This window comes from Tyto alba, unplaced genomic scaffold (assembly GCF_018691265.1).
Source record: "Tyto alba isolate M040663 unplaced genomic scaffold, T.alba_DEE_v4.0 Super-Scaffold_5, whole genome shotgun sequence".
NCBI lineage: Eukaryota > Metazoa > Chordata > Aves > Strigiformes > Tytonidae > Tyto > Tyto alba.
In genome coordinates this window covers 12,847,441-12,866,928 of record NW_024881326.1, presented here as the reverse complement: position 1 = coordinate 12,866,928, position 19,488 = coordinate 12,847,441, and the positions used below count along the sequence as shown (strand labels likewise).

Genomic DNA, 19,488 nt, shown 5'->3' with positions numbered 1-19,488 from the left:
GGGAGGGGAGGAGAAATGTATTCATGTCATGTCTTGTTTTATCTTGTGCTTAATATGAATAAACAATGACTATATGCATCATGAAACCAAACCAAGGAATTAAAAACTGACCAGACTGCTCTGCATATATATATTTAATTCAGGATTTTCTCCGAAATATACCTGACAGTGTTCTATCCTCAGACATGCACGGACTGTGGATGGAAGCTGTGGACACGGAAAATTGGGCACATAAGATTGAAGCTATCAAAAGGTTTGTAAAAGCCTTTGTAAAAGCTTCTTTTGGTGGGAGAAGGGGGAGCATATGGCCCTAAGCATTGACTTCATCTTCTGGGAGACTCCTGGCAATGCTTCAGGCCACGGTAGAGCGATGGCTGATTGCCAGTGTCACTGATCAGAACATTTTCCTTTCAATGGTCTTTTATGAACGCTGTTAACATTTCTGACCCCAAAAAATGTCATTAGAAAATTCTTTTCAAATGACCACTTAAAATTACCAGAACAAGCAAACTGAAAAGGCACAACAATTCAGCCACCAGGAATACATCAAATGTTAGTGGAATTAGGTCCTTAACAATGGTAACTTTTTTCTTATGTGCACAAAATTAAGCTGATCGTCTTATTGAGAGTTAGAAGAAATAGCACTGCCAAGGTGGTGACTGGGACCTTGAAAGCAGCTTTATTGCCTTGAAACTGCTGCCCTGAGCAAGAATATCCTGTGCGGTATATCAAACCTCTTCTTGTCAATGGCTCAGCTCAGTTTTTGAACCTTACCATTTGGCCCAGGCCTCCTTCCTCCATTGTCTCTATAGTATGAGACACAGACAATGGCACAGTCTGGTGTGCTGCTGGCCTGGAGCTGTACGCCTCTCCTTTGGGCCATCATTTTTTTGTTAACACCTTACGGGCTTCTACCCACATTCTGGATATAAGTCCCTTGGTCCCTCCAGCTCTATGACCAGGGTAGGTAGGCAATATGGATATAAAACTGTGGCTCTCACATAAGTTGGTGGAGGGTAGTGACACAGTCTTACTTTATTATTAGCTGTGAATGTTTCCAGCTGGTTGCAAAAGGGCAGAAGTGGGCAAAAGCTTTGGGCAGCAGCTTCTGGTATTTGAAGAGCAGATTTTTATGAACAGCACTGTTTTCCTTTGTTCCCACTCCCTGAATAGTCTAGTCAACCAGCTTCCAGAGGCCAACCTCATCTTACTCAGACACCTCTTTGGAGTCCTTCATCATATTGAGCAGAATTCTGGTGTGAATCAGATGAATGCCTTTAACCTGGCTCTTTGCATTGCACCCAATATGCTGTGGCTACCAGGTCCCACTGGGCCTGAAGAGGAGAGCAGATCTACAAAGAAGGTAATCTTTCATGGGTTTGGCCTCATGCTTGTCTTCCTCTTCTGTTTCTTTTTATGGGCACTGTATTTTGTGGACTGAAGAAAGGCATAGGATCAGTGACAGTGCTGGCTGAGTGGCAGCCAGGCTTTGTCTTTTCCCCTGTGCAGATGTTCCCATGCTGGTAGGGGAACTGAGCTACTCAGTTTATTTAGGGTGAAAAGGGAAGTTGTGGTTGCTTTACCAGATGAACTTCCTATATGGTCAAGTAAGCACAAGAAAGATGGAGCAGCTGAAGTTAGACACTGCCACTTCAGCTGGGTCTAAAGCCATCTTGCAGAGACAAAGCGAGAAACAAACATGACAGTGCATCAGAGGGGAGAAATGCTTGCTTGTATCTTATGAGGTGCTATCAATAGTAAGAAAAACTATAGAATGTGCTGTACCCTGTACCAGTTCATGTAGCTCATATTGTTGTCCCAGGTGCAGTTCACACAGACACATTGCCATGCTCTTAACAGCTCCTTGAGCAAAAGGTTCTGTAGAAAATTACATCTTTGTCAAAGGAAAAGGAGCATTCTGGGACTGATTTGACTTGCTTTATATAGCTGGCTATATTTTCATCAAACTGACTTTATAAAATCATGTTGTTGCCAGGTGGCCTTATTAGTGCAGTTCCTGATTGAAAATTCAGGAGAGATTTTTGGAGGTGACATTGCTTCTTTGTTTCAAAGACCAGACAAAAAGAAGTCCAAAAACTCAGAGGAATCTCTGGGTAAGTTGGTGATACTGTATCTTCCAGAAATGTTTAAAATCTTTTAATAGATAAACTCCTCTTACAAAGGAGTTTGCTTTCCCTTCATGTCTCTTCCATGGAAAAGCACTGAAAAACAGTTTCTTTTGTTTTTCCCTCTGACTGTCAGGCATAGGCAGGAAACAAGGGCAAACCAAAGGGCTGAGGTACATCACTTCAAATGTTTCCCTGAGGATGGTTCTTTGTGGCTGCTGTTCAACCTGTTCCAGCTATCCACAAGTATTTAGTGTAGCCTTAGCAATGCCACGTCCCAGCAGTCTTTTCTTCCAGATTAGTTCTGTAAAGCTAAACCAAATGGTTGAATGGAAATAGATTGATTTGTCTCTGTTAACTATCCTATGAATATGGGCCAGTGATGAAAGCCCAGGTCATCAACCAGAAGTTTTGATATTGTTCCCAGTCCTGCTCTGGTCCCTATGAAAAAAATGGATCATCTTTGCTTTTCCATGGACTTGATAATATTTTCCTGCCTTGGTTGTAAGGTACTATATGAGGTTAGGAGACAAAGGCAACAAATTAATTTGTGTTCTCTGCCCCATGCATAGGCTTGGCTCAGCATGATGATTCCTCTGATGAGCTGGAATTTTCTGCTTGTGACCCAGAAGGACCAAAGCACCACCTGGTACCTGAGACAGATGACATTTTTGAACCATCCAGCAGCTTGTTACTCGATGAGGATCAGGAAGACTGGGACTTGTTCAGCGAGATCACAGCCTGCTACCAAAGCAAAGCCCAGAAGAACACCAGTGCAGACAGCTATGACCTCCTGGAAGAGGAGGGCTCCTTCTGCTCCATCGGCTCAATACGCTCACTCAGCCCGGCCAGGGACCGGTGCTCATCAGAGCCCAGCGTCTGCCTCAGCTCCCAGCTGCCCGCTCAGAGCCATGAGCCGGTGGCACGCCAGTCCAGCTGCGATGCCACCATCATGCACAGCCATACAGACTACATCCACAGGCTCAAGCAGCTGCAGGTGGAGAGCCAGAAGTTGATTGATGAAGGTCTAAGCCCTGGGGTTAATAATGCCAGGCAGAACTTGCGGCAGTCACCTCAGACCAGCTCTAGGGTGAAGAAGCTCAGCCTTCAGAAATCCAGCCTGTCCAACAGGTCCAGCTTCTCTAGCCTGTCCTCTACCACCACCTCCCCATCTGCTTCCTCACTCAGTTCCTTAGACAGTGCTTTCTCCTACTGCTCGGAGTCATCAGCCATTAGTCCCACAGATGTCTCGTCCCTGCCATTCATGTTCGGCACGTCTGCCAGGCTTCACGCTGTGTCCCCCAAGATTGCCAAGAGGTCCCCGAAAGAGTGGCACAAGTCCTTCACATCTCCTGTGCCTTTACATCTGTGTGACCTGGACAGTTTCCATGCATATGAACCCAAGTCTGTAGAGAGCAGTCATTGGTTTGGAGAGAGGAAGAGTTTTCCATCTGTCAGTGGCGCTGCTGTGGGAAGCCCACTAACAGACATAGACTGGGAAGAAGAGGAGCGACAGCTCAGTTGTGTAGGGGACCCTGGCCCAGGGCTCAGGAGCCAGGATTATACCAAAGAGTTTGAACAAAACTCTGAGCTCCCAGCTGCCAGCCCAGCCGCTGAGAAATCCCCACAGATTGGCCACCAGCAGCATAGGGAGAAGGCGGTGAAGAACATAGAAATCAAAAGTGTTGATGCCTGTCCTCTAAGTCAGGAAAGCCTGAAGCGCACCAAGATAACTTTTTATATGGCCCCAAATAAAGAAAGCTCTTGGGGGTCTCTAGTGGAGGAGAAGGAGGAAAGATCCATGGCAAACACCAGCAGCAGTGACTTGCCCAGCAGCAGCAGTGAGCAAAGCCTGTCCAAGAGCTTGCAGACTGTGAGAGTCCATATCCCCCAGACAGTTTTCTATGGGCAGAATACCCCCCTTGTCCTGCAGTCCCTCTCCAGGCACTACCGCCGTGAACCAATGCTCCCATCCCCACAGGCAGAGCACAAAGAGAGCCCCCAAAATGCCTCCACTCCTGAGGAGCTGGAGAGCAAGCTAGTGGAAATGGCGCAGGCGCCAACCCAGAGCAAGGGCTTCAACACATTCAGCCACACCATCCGTATCATCCTCCCCGCTTCCATTCGAAACACTGTCAGGGAATATTTCAAGCACGATGAAACCAAGACCTGTCCCATGGCTGAGGCAGAAGTGGTGGAGAATGAACTCCTTCGGAGCAGGGTGGAGTGGCTCAGGAACCAGCCACTGGCAGAAGTGGCCACAGAAGAACGTGATACAGTGGCGTTTGCAGAAGAGACGTTTGTCTAGGGGAGATGGATGTGGAAGAACTGAATATTTTTTGTGTATGTATGTGCAGCAGAAAATATTTTGTAAGATATGATCAGGGTGTGAAGAATCTAGCAGGCTGCATGGGGCAATAAGTGTAAAGTGACACTAATGTCTATGTAATGTTGGGGTTTAATGTTTGTTTTTTGCCTGGGATGGGGTAGGGGACAGGGGGTTGTTCTTGTTTCTTTACACTCTTTTTCTACAGAAAAGATTTCACTGGCTGGGTGTCTAGTGGGCTAAATGCCACCAAACTCTTCCTGTCGGTGAATTAGCTGACCTGCACAGGCTCTGACTCCGTTTCTTTTCAAAGCAGGAAAGGAGAAACTCTGCTTTATTTTCTCCAGTCTGCTGCTGATGTGTGTGGGTGTCTGGAGAACTGGGACAGCTTCATCATCGTTAGTTAAAAATCTTTACACTTTCACAAAATCCTCCACTATTCACTGTTTATCACCACCATTCATCCAGAGGAAGACCCTTCACCTCCATCCCAGAAATCACTGCTGCTTCTCTCTGCTCATCTTTTGTCCTCCAGTGGTCTAGCTCACAGTCTGTGTTCATCGCTGTTTGAGGCTGGGTTCCAGAAACACCAAATGGACCCCAGACCCCAAAGCCCAGCTTTCACTGGCAGGTGGCATATGTAACATTTTAACCCCAAGATTGCTTTTTTTTTTTTTTCACCAATTAATTGTGCATTGATTCTCTTTTCTCATACCTCCCCCAAAGCTAGAATTTGGCAGAGCCACAGTTACTGTAAAGGATTTTAACACTGTCACTTTGGCAGAGCTATGAACATTTGTCTTCAGTGTCCTCAGAGTCCTAGTAAAAGGTCCTTTTAGTCCTAGTAAAAGGTGACGTTACATTTCTGTAAAGAATTATGACATTTCAGAAGGCCCTTTTCTAGAAGCAGTGTGGATGGGGCAACTAATCAAATTCCTAATCATGCTGAGAAGGACTTAAGCAGGATTTGGCTTTAGCATGAGGTCAAGGAGTTGTGGAAGTTGTCAAGAATGTTGTCGAGTGGATGCTGAAGCAAAACCCCATCTGGCCAGAATATTGTCAGACAGTCCATAAGCTGAGACTGTCCAGGCTTCAACAGCATTGATGCTGTCTCAGAGAAGCATTGAGTTCCCACTCAGCTTAGTACATGGCCCAGCAGAATTAAGTCTGACAACGGGCCAGGCAGGGATGCACTAAGCAGGCTGCTTGTGTTGCACCAGTTAAAAAAAAAAAAAAAATTGCAGCCAGCAGACTTGGAGCATCCCCATGACTCCACACAAAGCAATGTTCAGAAGCACCATAGCCATACTGGGACTTGCTAAGAGAGTTGTGATGCTGCCAGCTGAGCTCTAAAAAGAGGCTGAGAGCACCACATTAGTTTTACAGCCATTAAGAAAATGACGGGGAAAATCTCAATGGTTAAAAGGTTCGGGATGTTTCCTTTGAAAGTTATGTGAGAGTTTTCTAAGGTGGTTTCTCTGAGAGAGACACTCCTACTCAATTAACAGTGAATGGGTGAAGGACCAGAGAAATACATGAATCCTAATGACAGAAAGGTAGTCCTTGTGGAGTAAGTGCCCCCTGCAAGGTGCTGTGTGTCTGTAAATAGCCATACCTGGAGTTGCTTGACACCTGCCATAGTTCAGACCGTGCACAGAGGGGGAAGCCATCTCTGTAAAAGATCTAGTGTGATAATAGGTGCCAGGAAGCTGGCCCAGCACTCCAAATTCACACCATTGAATACCAGGGCAGGGGAGACAGCGGGAAGCCCAGAGCCCACTTTCCAAGGTGTATAGAGTTTGATTTTTTTATATGCAGGGTGTTTAATGCTCAGATGTGGCACTCCCTGTGTCCCAGATCACCTTGGTGGCCCTTGTATGATGAAAATTGTATGTAATCGTAATACAACACCCCACACCCCACCCCTGCCATCCTTTCCCTCACACATGAACACTGACGAGGCATTTACAGTCTTTTTTTCAGAGCTACAGTTGTAACTATTTCAATAAAAGACACACAAATTTGTCGTTGTGGTGTGGTGATCACCTTTTGTTCCCTTGCTCTTACTTCCCTCTCTTCTGTGCTTGGGTGGTGGCATTTGCGAAACACGTGCTTCCCAGATCTGCAAGGCTGGCTGTGCTGATGAGGAGCACATCAGCTCAGGCATTACTTGTATTTGTGTCTTTTTCAGGAAGGCAAACCAGCACTAAATATTACAAGAAAGGTCTGTCTGTACTTGGAAGAGATCATTCTGTATTCTAAACATGCTAATGGATTGTAATCTGGCTCAGTGGCTGGGCTGGTCTCAGTTCAAACAAGGGGGACCTGGACCAAATGCAGAGTAAGAGCTCACTATTTGCGTCACCTAAAAGAATTACGAGCAAGTTAGGAAGAGATTAGTTTATAGAAACACTGGGAGAGGCAGGGCAAAACACACATTTTCCTCTTCTCAGCTTAGGCTGCCTAATATGGGTGCATTTCCCTGGATAGTTGCTCTAACTCAGCTGTCTATTAATAATTTTTCTTCATAATAAAACAAAACAAAATCCTCCAAAATTTATCAGAAAAGATAGCACAAACCACTGGTCCCTTTGGGAACGTGTGGCTGTACAGCAGAGGCATGGTGCTACACAAGACAGAGGGAGACTTGGCCTCCTCAAGGGCACAGAGACCTCGCCTACCTGCTACTTCCAGACCTGGAAATCTGCAGCACTCCTTTTCCATGAGCCCTGGCAATAATGCAATTCTGAGAGTCCAGCTTTCTGAAGACCAAGACGCTCCCCACATTTTGGCACCCAATCCTACATCCACTAAATTAGCAGAAGTATTCCGTTTTCTTCCAGTCAATCAAAATACATGTAGCAAATTAGTCATAGATTTCCTAGGCAGAGCAGACTGGGAAACCTGTGAGCTGTGCCACCATCCAGCTGTGTGCAGGTAAGGAACAGGTAAGTGCCTTCATATAATGCCTCACCTCTAAACCCCTCAAATCCTGGCCATAGTCCCCACGGAGCTGTGCCATATAGACTGAAAGGACCCAGAGCTCTTGGTTTTTGCTGAACAATAATGCCAAACTACTGCTTTTAATCCAAGGAAACTCGAGGCCACAAGTATAAATTGCCCAAAATACAAACTCTGACTTCACTCTTGAGATCACCCTGCTTTCCTGTCAGTCCCTGTCAGGAGACATGCAGCAGTGGGTCACCATACCACCTGGGGCTGTGATTCACCCCACACTCCCACAGCAGCTTGTGGATGTGCTGTCAGTGCTCCCATCAGTGCAGGTGTCAGAGGGAAAGCTGCACAGCAGCTGGCAAGTCAAGATAAGCAAAAAGAGGAATGCTCTTTGCCTTCCTGCAAAGAAGGAAGGTGCAACTGTTTTAGCTTTGTCTTTCTTATAAATATATGTTTCATTCATCTTCTGTCATGTGGTGGAGTGTCCAGACCAATACTGGAAAGTCCAAGGAAGACAACTGCAAAACCTTAAAGTAATGACCCCTTTCCTCAGTAGGAGAGTACCCCATCCTCACCGTCATTGTCTCTGGCACTGATTTACACCTGCTGAGAATGTGATCAGTAATGCCTTAGGGTGCTGCTAGATGTCATTTTCCTGTCACATATTATATCCAACCGCTACCAAAATTCCTTTCTCAAAACTCTCAAGTGGGATGCGCCCCTTTCTGAGATGCAGAGATGTATCTGGAAGTCACTAAGTGGTCTTGAAAAAGTTACACAGCACCCAGCTTGCTCATAACAAGAAATAGCAAATACACAGTTGACTTTCTGCCCCAGAAATGCTACATTTTCCCTTAATGTACAGCCCTCAGACACAAATAGGTTTCCCTTCTCTCTCTGCCCTTTTTCAAATTAAAAGGAGAGATTTAGTTCAAATTGGCCTGACACACTGAAAGCCCTACTCAGTGCCCCACTGGACGCAGTCACTCAGGAAGACACATCGTGTGGTTGCCATCTGGGAAGTGAGGAGCCTTCATGACCTGCTCCCAGTATAGATCAAGGCCGGACAATTCCAGCTCATTTGCCTTGAAGAGACAATGACTCATGCACTTCAGCCTCTTCTCATTTCTGCTTGGCATATACGATTTGTTCCCTTATCTTGCAGGCTGATAGAAACCATGACGGAAGTGCCCAAGGCAGCTGTAAAATTTATTTCAACCATCTCAATCCCATTTCTGACATCCCAACAGAGTCAGGAAAGCCAGGCGGCCGAGACATATTCTCCCCCCTGTTTTACAGGTAGCTCCTTTGTGCAGAGTCCCCTCTGCTATCCCATGGCACCTTCGAGGGACACATAGCCTTACCAAAGAGTAGTGGGGGCTATTATTGGCTACCTGCATATCGAAGCAAGCACCTTACCTTAGAAACTTTTTCTTCAAAGGTCACCCATACACTGAAGAGGAACGTGACAGTCACTCAACCCTTTCAAGACAGCAGCTATTCCCTCTCTTGCCATCCCACCAGCATGCAGTGTCATACCTGTGTGTAGAGAACTGGCATCTTTCAGCAGCAACCTGTGACCCAGCTTCAAACTCACAAACAGGAGAGGACTGAAGAGTGGGACTGCAAAGCTCCGGATCATCTCCCCTTTGCAAAGGGAGAGTGGCAGCATCAAGAGTAGGGAGAGACATGAGGTGATTTACTGCTTTAAATTAATCCATTTTTATTCTCTTTGCTTTATTATAGTAAACCTGGGGCAAGCTGGAGGACAAGAGTTTTGGGAGAAACAGGCACATGCTGGCCTTGCCCTGGCTTAAGTGAAATGCCAGTCAAGAGCCTCTAAAACCCCAGTACACCACCACATCCATGGTCCCAAAAGAGGGCTGAGCCCCTGAAAAAAAAAAAATCCACCCTGCTGCACTCACCTCCTACAGCAAGTGGGTTTGGCCCACACTAGAAAATGCCCCCAGTAGCTTGCCTTCTAGTTAGTTTCCCTAGATAATATTTTGTACTGATGTTTTGCATGATGGACCGGAGAGGAAGCCAAAGGCAGGCACGGAGGGACCACCGTGACCGCCGAGCACGGGCAGCAGCTCGGAGCTTCCCGAAGCAGAGCCAGCCAGCGGGCAGAGCGTGAGGGGTGAGCCGGGGGGGACGGGGACACCGGGAAACCGTACGGGTCCCCTCAGCCGCCCGCGCCCGGGGCAGCCGGCGCGCCGCGGGCTCCACCTCGCGTTCCCGCCGCCCCCGCCGCCGTTCCACGGGCCCGGTGCCCTCCTGCGAGGGGGGAGACGGGTCCTTCCTTTTGCCAGACTTGTCCAGGGGGAGTCCGGTGTCCAAACCCTACACAAACACCGGTGGAACCCAGCGGGTAACGGGGGAAAACTAACTCCGGGGGCAGGCAGAGGTACAAAGGCGGTGCCAAACACGATCATTTCATGCACTTGCGGAGATCCTGGCCTTTAAAAGATCCTCTCCACTCCAGGATGGTTAAACTTGGAGTTTCCAGCTCTTATTTCAAATCTAAAGGAGGACATGTATGTCTGAAAGCGTTTACCCTCCTCTCCCCCCAGCTACAGCATTTGGTCTAGCAAAAAGATATTACCCCCTCCCTATATATAAAATTCGTTTTTCACTTATGGAATTTTACTTGATTTATTGTTAATTAGCATAAACTTTTCATTACTGATGAGGGGGGGAAGAGATAACAAACAATTAAAGAAACAGGGTCATGCTTTTCCTCACCCTTCTGCAAGCTCAACTTCAGTCAAACCCAACTCTCCCCCAGCCCAATTCATTGACTCAATATCCCTTCACCAGTCCCTCCCAACCCTTTCAGTGAGTGAAGAGGTAGCAGAGGAGGTCAGACTATGTGCACAGCAATTTCTTTCTACCAGTTCTGGCTTCTTACTCATTTACTTCCAGTGCTCCAGGTTTATTAACTGCTACCTCTGCTCAAGTGTTGCTCCTTCAGGGGCCACAAGTCCCCCAGGGGTGTCCCTGTCCTGGGTCATCCATGGGCTGCAGTCCCTCAGAGTTGTCCCTGCTCCAGCATGGGTCATATCCAGGCCACAGTCCCTTCAGAGGCACACCTCCTCTGGGATAGAGCATCTCCTTCCATGACTGGATGGGTCACCAACACTGTCCCCTTCCCACCTGTCTCCTCCACTCCCTCCTCCCACGTCAACTCCTGGGTCTCCTTTTGTTCATGTTCCTTGTGTCTGCTACCCCCAGTGGCTATCACTCCTTCTTAAAAATATTTGAGCACAAGTGCCACATGCTCCTCTGACTGACTGGACTTCTGGTGTGCAAAGGGGTTTATACACTGGTTCCAGAGCCAACTGGAAGGGGCTGTGACAGGCACAGAGCAGTCCCTGCCCTCCCACACAGGGCAATCCCTCCTTCACCACTTGATCAAAACTCTGTAATTTATATATAGAATGGTGACTGCTCTAATAATATAAGCATTTTTCTAAACATATACATATTTTATGGGGTTAATACCCTGACTCAGAATGGTAATGTGTTAGTGTAAATTAGTTGTTAAACATAGCCTGGATTCTAACTAAATCCATAGGAAAGGGTTATGTGCAGAATTCTGTTTGGAAAACTCAGTTACAGATCATGTGTTCTCTATGACATTTAGATGGCAAGTTTGACGTTCATTCAAACATGAGGGGAAAATCCTCTTGAGTCAATTGGGCAATAGGATATTATACCTAAATTTCCACCAAATCCATTCTATTCCAACTAGGCTCATGTTACCAGAAAAGTGCATCTCATAGTTCTAAAAGTCTGATTATTAGAATTTTATTTGATGTATGTGGTAGTACAGCAGTGGGAAAAAATAATATTTGGAGAAAGTAGCAACTCATGGCATGTAACAATTCAGTGGCATGTAACATCTCAGATTCATAGAAAGTGGTTCCGTCTCATAGGGAATGTCAGCATTCAAATAGCTATCAGCATGTTCTCACTAGCCAAACTCAGTTAGCCTGTATCATCAAGCCCGTCTGCACACCTTCTTGTATTTGAAACAGCTCTCTCTTCTTTAGCCTCACATACTGGGAAAAATCTGCTCTACAGTTAAAGAGCCAAGCCTTCTAAAATTCCCAGCAGTTACTTAGAATAGCAGAATTCCTTAAATTTCAAAGGAGAGGGTGAGTCACATACAGCACAGATATTCACTGTCACCCGCCCAGTGAAATGTAAAGCCATACACTTTAGTCCAGTTGTGTTCAGCAGAGCATTTAAGCACTTAACTTAAAACACGTACCAAAAAACATAGTATTAAGCTTTGTTTAAATAAAAGATTTGCCGAGCAGGCATTTATACTGAATCAGACCTCTATGGTCTACTGCAAGCCAGCCACAAAAAGCAATAGTGTTAACCAAAAGCAAAGTACCCTGCCACACCTAAAATGAGGATGTGAGTTGTGCAGGAGTCGTTTCCAGTTACTGTTTGCTTTGCTTTCCAACCTCCAGCTGCCTCCTGACGTCTGATACATCGGCAGGGACCCGCACCGTCAGACCATCCATTGACTTCTTAATGCACACCTGGCAGCCAAGGCGAGATCTGAGAAGAAAATATTAAGTGAGGCTCATCTGTTCCCACAGTAAAGGAAGAAATTCCCTACCCACATTGGGTTTTCGCTAAAGTTCCTGTTAAAGGTCTCATATGCCCCAAGAAAAAGCAGCTCTAGAGGCACAACTGTAATATAGAGTAAGTCCTGTCCCCTTGGGAACAGGTGCCAGGTGCTGAGAATCTGCCTCAGGGGCTTGAGAATCTACTGTGATCAGCAGGGAGGCTTACGTCTCTGTGAGTCCGTATGCCAAGTCCAGCATGTCCAGCTCTTCATCTGAGATGGCATCCAGCTTTTGGAAGGTGTCCTTCTCAAAGATGAGGTGACAGGTGGAACAAGCTAATGTCCCTTCACATGCACCTGGTGGAGAAACAAGGGTGTGACAGCAAATCAGAAAAAACAAGAGGGTGAGAGAGATCACCTTTGGGAACAGTGTGAGAAAAGGTCCTTTAACAGATCTGGAGCATGTCAAAACAGATGCTATAAAACAACCCATAGATGCAGATTTCAGCCTGCCTCTTCTCTGAGGGGATCCCAATCAGTTTTCAAATTTGTATGTCAACTCTAAGCAGCCAAACACATCGACACAGGCTGCTGGAATCCCAGCAGCGATGGTGTGGAAGTCCCACTGCCATCTCAGTGCGGTAAGCCAGCCCTGCAAGCAGCTGTTGGGGAAGGGAAGCATGCCTCACAGTCTCACCATAACACAGTGGCAAGTGTCTACAGCTGCAGTATTCCCAGGTACCCACTGGTCACAGCACATACCCTTGTGCAATACCTACCAAATCCATCAATGGCCAAGTTCTGATTGACTACCACTTCCAGCAAACTCTCTCCTTCTTTGGCCATGGCTGTAAGTCGCTCTCCATTCCGATTTACAAAATGCACTGTCACCTGGTCTGCAGAGCTATAAGACAAGTTTGCAAAAAATCAGAGAAACCCACCTTCCCTGCATACACACACTTTCTAGAAGGATTACACCACTCTTGTCAGAAAAGATTCGGATTATCAGTTCTCAGTAGCAGGCAAATCTGCGCTGACCCAAAATATTTCCCACTTTATCAAACGTCCCTCGGAATAAATGTCCAGCTGCACATGAACAAGTGCAGATGCTCTGCACCTGCTGCCTCTGCTTGGGCTGCCTGGCAGAGGGAATGTTTGTAGGTGAAGCAGTTACAAATCCTGAGCCTGGGATGTCAATCCTAGATGGAGTGATGTAATTATAAAATAAGTGCTCAGGATCAGATACTAATCATGCAATAATGGCTGTTGTCATTCACATTTTGTTTCCCCTTCCCTTCCCAAGGGGATTATTTGATGACTGTTCCTTTTCTGCTGCTGGTTCTTTCATGAAGTACCCACTCCTTCCCCAAACTCAATCACAGGGAACCTTGTTCTGATGACACATGCTCAGCTCCAGCTTACAGAGCAACTGTGCTGAGTAACTCATCTGAGCAGATTTGATCCTTGCTCAGCAGAAATTTCTAGTTATTTTGTCAGCCTGAGAGATTTAATCTGGTAAAGAGTTAAGAACAAAGCCATCAGCATCTTTTAGTGTTGACTTGCAGAAACCACATCTACAAATAAGAAAGAAACAGCATCCACTTCATCTCCTCCAGACCAGGCTCTCCCCACCAGTGTGGAGAAGGCTGCCACCCTGAACAGTGGTGTCAGGAATTTTTCACCGAGACAGTATATTCTGAGACCATCTATTATATTTTCCAGGGGAAGCACATGAGCAAACAGTGTTTTTTCTTAGTGTACATACCCAAATGGTCACTTAGGAGCAGGAGGTCCCAGTTACTCAAAGGTCCCACCTCCTGTGCTGAAACAGGGCGGCACCCTGGAGGCAGTGGGTATTTTGCCCAGTACCTCTCAATGTGGCACTGCCCGAGTACCCATCATCTCAAACCCCAGGGCATTCTCCAGTGGCAGAAGGTGCATCCACCCTCTTCTCTTCTGTCAGGCCAGCAACACGCACCACTCTCCCCGATCTCCGGAAAGATCCATGTCTGTCTCCCACAGCTCTGATAAACTCCCAAGCACTAGCAGTGTCAACGCTGCCTCATGGCCTTGCTGTTGTCTTTTCTGGCATAGGAAGAAAGAACCACAGCCTTGAAGATAGAGTGAACTTTGCAGTGAGAACTGGGCAAGCTCACAATCCCCTGATTTTTCCCACTTACACAAGACTGAGTGAAGCAGCATTCAGTTTCTTCCAATAAAAGTGCTGTTTAGCATAAAACTTGGTAACACTTCTCCTGAAAGCCCTGGGGCTAGTGAAACAAACAGCAAATATGTCTTAGAGCTCTGAGAATTTACAGTATTATCTCCTGATTTCTTGCAATATACACTGAACATAAACTGTCACAGCCCCAGAGTCACATGTTAAAGCAAACCTCCAGCCAAGGAAGCGCTGTAGTGCCTACACTCCTCTGTGCCAGGCATCCTCTTCAAGAGTCACAGAGATTAGGAGGAAAAATTGGTTAAATGGGAATTTTCTCTGGGATAGCAACACCAGCAGCTGAAAGGACTTACCCTGCCTGCTCATCCCTCTCTGCTCTGTGGCAGATGAAAATGAAGCGTGTGGAGATCTCTGTCAACTCCTTTTAACGTTAAGCACAGAAATATGTAAGGATCAAGTTTAAACAATTTTCTTTGCTCTTTCTTAACTCACAAGAGGCAGAGGTGGAGTACAAAGGATGTATCCATCTGAATAGAGACAGGAAAGAATTCCTGTAAAATTGTAGTGGAAAAGGGGCAAGAAACATTCTCCTTTCAAATTTGGAGATCTTGTTCATTCTGCTTCACGAGTCACAATCACCATCTTGATCTAAGCCCTGCTGACAAATCATTTACCTGCTGACAAATCATTGCAGTACATCTCTAAGTGAATAAGGATGCCTTTTCTTACAATGTCACACGGACTTCATCAGCAAGACTTCAGGCACAGAAAATTCCAAACAATTCTCTCTGGAAAGCCAATCCCCATATTCCATCAAAATTTGGAAGTGGAGAAGAGATGAAATGGTATGTTTTGCCTTCTCTGCTCTTTTGTTTTCAGTTGCATCTTGATTCAGCTAGCAGGAGCAGAACACGGGGGCCGCTGTACCTTCATCTGAGGCGGCTGGCTTCCTGTTTTTCAGAAAGCTTCAGCAGAAAACAATGCCTGGGCCATTAGTCTACAGCAGGGTCCCCTGGTTATGAAAACAGCTGTGAAGTTCACACCAAGACCATGCTGCAAAGGGAAGAGTTTCCCACATGCAGAATGGAAGGATCATGTTGCAGTCACACACAGCCAAGTAGGACCACCCTATTTCCCAAAGCAAACAGCCAAAGAACATCTTTAAGACATTTCAGTCTCCTTCATAGAGACACCCACAGACATTTCTTTGTAAATAAGCAATTTAAAGACTAGTTCTCAAATGTCAAAAGAAAACAAAACAACCCTCCCTACTTTTTGATGTACTAGACCCATTTATTCCATTTTTATGGCAAATAGGCACGTTTCCTGGCAATGTTGCTTTTATAGTTATGGGTGAAATAATTTGTTACACAATAGAAATAGTAAAGTCATAGGACTTCACTTAATGCTGCAACTCGAAGCGTTCTTCAACAAGATAATGCGAGCTGGCTGCCTGCAAGCAGAGAGATCCAACAATCCCCAAAGCTGCACACATGTTTATTGACAGAAAACTTCATTCTTGTTGTCTTTGAGGCACCGAGAGCTTCAGCCACCATCAATCCCAGGAGGATCCCCCACCAGGCTCCCGTGAATGCCAGGGAAATTGGTTCTCTGAGGTTCCTCCTGGACACAGCCCTGCTTTGACTGTTGCTGCCAGTTAAGTGAGCCCTGAGTTGCAGCCAGGGACAGCACACAGGGTTAGATACGCAGTTAGATATAAGGAAGTACAGACACTATTGCTACAGACCACCTGCATGACTTCGGACAAGCCTGGGTGCAGCAATTCACCCTTCTCAAGAGCAGGAATGATGCCAAGCACTCCTGATCATGGCACAGAAAGCACCTGTAAGCAGCTTCTCTCTCCACTGGCTGTAGTAGAAATTTGTCTGTGTTCTTAGTATAGGTGCCTCTATGGGAGGCATAAACCCAGCCTGCTTACTCCGTTTTCACTGTTCAGTTCAGTCAGCTCCCACAGACCCACTCGTGTACTGGACTAGTCTTCATATGCCACTGAAACAGTCTCATGCTCGAGTCTCCTCTGGAGGCCACCTGCTTTGGGTATCCAAGGCTTCAAGAGAGCCTGGGAAGAAATTCTGTAGCTTTTATTTTGTATTTACTTTTGAATTTGTTTATTGGCCTTTTTGAAGTTACGAATTCCTTTCACATTTTTTTAAGAAAGTAATTTCAAACCAGGATTTTAAAAACAACTCAAAATTGATCAATTTTGCTTCATTTAGGCTGAAGTATTTTGCAATGGCATTACTGTCACAGGACACATAGTCAAAGCTTTGGAAAGATCTTATCAGGATGTGACAAACTCAGCACTACAAGTTCAATGTTTGCCAACTGACTATTCCCTCTTAAAAAAAAAAAAAAAATATTCAAACTTTCTATGACACAGGAAACTAGTGAAGGGGGTTTCAAGAAGGTGGTTCTGCTCCCTGTCAGTGTTTTTCCCTAAAAGATACTTTCCAAGGCCACACAAAACAGCAAGATGTCTATAAGTGCTGCCAGAGATAACTTCACAAGCAACAAACCAATTAGAAACAAAATCCATTGATAACAAGCCTTCATAAATCCCATTAAGCAGGGTTATCTATATAAGTTTTCTCTAAGGTCAGACAGCAAAATGGTTTGTTGTATTTTTTGTGATGTTGGTTGCAACTTTTTCTCAACGTCTAGCAGATTACAGTCTGACCCAGATCACACTGGACTAGGACATCTACAAATTCCCTTTATTTTGCTCAGAGAAATGCAAACTCCTCCTGAAATATCCTTAAGGAACAGACAGAGGAAAGACTGGCAGAGAGTCTGCAGTAGTTCTTGATGTAGAAATACAGGTAAGTACTCTGTGCCAGTCAGCCTCTCTTGTCATCTCTATTCTTTCAGCCCATGGGGATGGCCTGCTCCTGTGCCTGTAAGATTTTCTTCTTGAAGAATGTCTAGCCTTCCTGGACTCCTTTTTCCCTTCAGAGCTGCCAATGGACACTGTCAACTACGTCCCTAAACAGCTGAAATTCTGCCCTTTCAGATGACCAGCCAGGAGTCCTCCACCCTGGCAGGGACCAAATGCACTTAGGGGCATTTCTAAACACAAACTTCTGACCGATTTCCACTACAGAGTTCAACTCACAAACTCAGCCACCAGGGCCAACTGTGCATCCTGTCCTCAGCAAGCAGCCTCAGGAAGGCCCAGTAAAAGCCACGGGCCTCGGGGGCCCGGCAGGACACCAGTGCTGTGGGCTTGTACAGCCCCTCGTGCCTACAGGCACTGTCTGGGCAGCTGAGCACCCGACCCAGCTCCTCTGTCTCCCTGACAAGAGGAGCACACCAGCAAAGCACAAGAGCTTGCAGTGTGGCTTCCCATAACCTAGAGAGGGCATTTTGCTCCCTGCAGCTGCAGACATCATCTGCTCCCTACTCTGCTTTTACAGCAGCAGGGACAAGAATTTCGAGAGAATTTGCAATTCAGAGAGCAGCCCAGTGGTCATCCCAGCTCCCTCACAGCAGGAATACAGCAGACTCACGGCCCAGGTGCTCAACACCCCTTGCCCACCGTCACCATTCCTCAAAGGCCAGCGACTGGGCCCCAGTGGTTAATGGACTCTTGTGCCACATCACCACCTTCATGCTCTGGACACAGGCCTCTAGCTGTGGTCTCCTCAGCTCCAGAAGCAGGGAGCAGCACCTCTCACAGACGGCTCCCTGTACAACCTCCCTCCTGTCAGCATCTGCTCAGTCTCCGCTTCCTCGTCCACCACCTCCTGCAGGCCATGCTTTGCACTGGCCTCTCTCTTCCTTGGGTGGAGTAAGGCAGAGGTAAGTACATGTCCTCCCCGAAAAGGCCCTTCCAGATGCAGCAATGTAGGGTTCAGCATTTTACTCACCTCGATTCCCCAGGGGCATCCTGGAGCTTGCGTGTGACGCTGAAGCCTCTTTTTGACCACTGCTTAGCTGGTGTGTGACGCTGCTCAGTCATCCCACATGGATAAATAAAGCGAATTTTGCTCACATTCAGTCCACCTAGCAAGGGTCGCATGAGCCCCGAGATGCCTTGAGCCATCATGCTACTTAGTGCCCTTCTCTATGTCTCCTGGGCTGTTGTTTGTTGCAAGGCCAGCTAGATTAAGAGTTATAAGTACAGCTGAGAGGGGTGAGGGGGAAGACAAAAAAAAAAATAGAAAAAGCTAGGACAGCCTCCCTGGGGGTGGAGGGAGGGAAGAGGGAGGAGAAGGAGGAGGTGGGAAGAATGGACAGAGGGATTGTGCTTGGATTTTGCTGCAGTCCAGCCCATCAGGGCATGGGAATCAGTTGAAGCATGGTAACATGAGCATACCACATACCAGTCCCCAAGCAATGCTCACCTTGTTTTGCTTTACAGACTTCCCTTTTTAGGAACCAGACCTAAATCAAGTTACAGAAGCAATATTCATTACAATGTCTAATCACACAAGGGGTTGCAAGCTGAGGGCTGGAAGAGCAGACTGGCAGGAACACTAACTGCTGCCTCAGGAAGAGAGGGGGTTGGTAGTACTTACAGCAATGGGGTGAGAGGAAGACTTACAGATTCTGCTCTTGACATGGATTGTCACCCAGCCACATCACTGCCTTCCCCAGTAATGTAGGCTCCCAAGTATAAAATGTGGATATTCACTTCATAGGACAGTGGTGAGAAGCAGCCACACTTTGCTCATTTTCTAAATTCTCTACTGAAAAGTGCCATAAAGGCACAGATAAGTATCATTCATTTCACGCTGATACTCCATACTAGTGAGACTTCTGTAAGAAGAAAAGTCTTTAATTTATTCCCAGAAACACTGTCACTAGTTTTGTCTACCCTCCTCTCCAGGGTAAATCAGTTTGCCCCTGAGGACCAAAATGCAACAGCAGACAGTTTCAGTTCCTAGGTTTTGTGAAACTGGAGAACAACTGTCATCTCAGGAGCCTGAATTGTCTCTAATACCAAATTAACAGTTCACCACTTGGTAGGATGTTTGCTTTAGTCAAGTTTTTTAATGCAGTAATATATCAGTGACCAGCATAATCAAAAACTAGACTCTCTAATAAATCCATACAGGGGAGAGAAACTACAGCATAAGAATGAGGACTAGCTGGAAAATGTTCAGAAAATGAATCTTCAACACACACACATTGTTTTGAAGATAACTGGAAAGTTTTGGCTTTTCACCCCAAAGAGAAAATTTTCCACCCAAAGCTTTCAGGTTGGAAGGGGATGCTTGAGCTTTCTGAGAAAAGCATCAAAGACATTAAGGAGTGCGAGTATTTTTCATAAGGGGGGGAGGGGAATCCTATTCTT

The 19,488-nt window shown here is 46.2% G+C and overlaps 2 protein-coding genes across 2 annotated transcripts in view; one reads left to right on the top strand and one right to left on the bottom strand.

The window, feature by feature from the left end:
• Positions 1-6,479, top strand: part of LOC104357509 (rho GTPase-activating protein 20) — a 37,689-nt gene extending 31,210 nt beyond the window's left edge. Inside the window, exons 12-15 of the mRNA XM_042807410.1 lie at positions 144-253; positions 1,174-1,363; positions 1,997-2,114; positions 2,699-6,479. Of these exons, the coding sequence (XP_042663344.1) occupies positions 144-253; positions 1,174-1,363; positions 1,997-2,114; positions 2,699-4,434 (2,154 nt within the window). The 3' untranslated portion in view covers positions 4,435-6,479. The remainder of the gene's footprint in view (positions 1-143; positions 254-1,173; positions 1,364-1,996; positions 2,115-2,698) is intronic.
• A 4,723-nt stretch (positions 6,480-11,202) lies between these two features.
• LOC104361052 (adrenodoxin) lies at positions 11,203-18,347 on the bottom strand. The gene is made up of 4 exons (XM_009967114.3): positions 18,059-18,347; positions 12,772-12,896; positions 12,220-12,349; positions 11,203-11,982 (listed from the first exon to the last, which is right to left on the bottom strand). The coding sequence occupies exons 1-4, from the start codon at positions 18,235-18,237 to the stop codon at positions 11,862-11,864; spliced, it is 555 nt and encodes a 184-aa protein (XP_009965416.2). The 5' UTR covers positions 18,238-18,347; the 3' UTR covers positions 11,203-11,861.
• Positions 18,348-19,488: the final 1,141 nt, after the last annotated feature.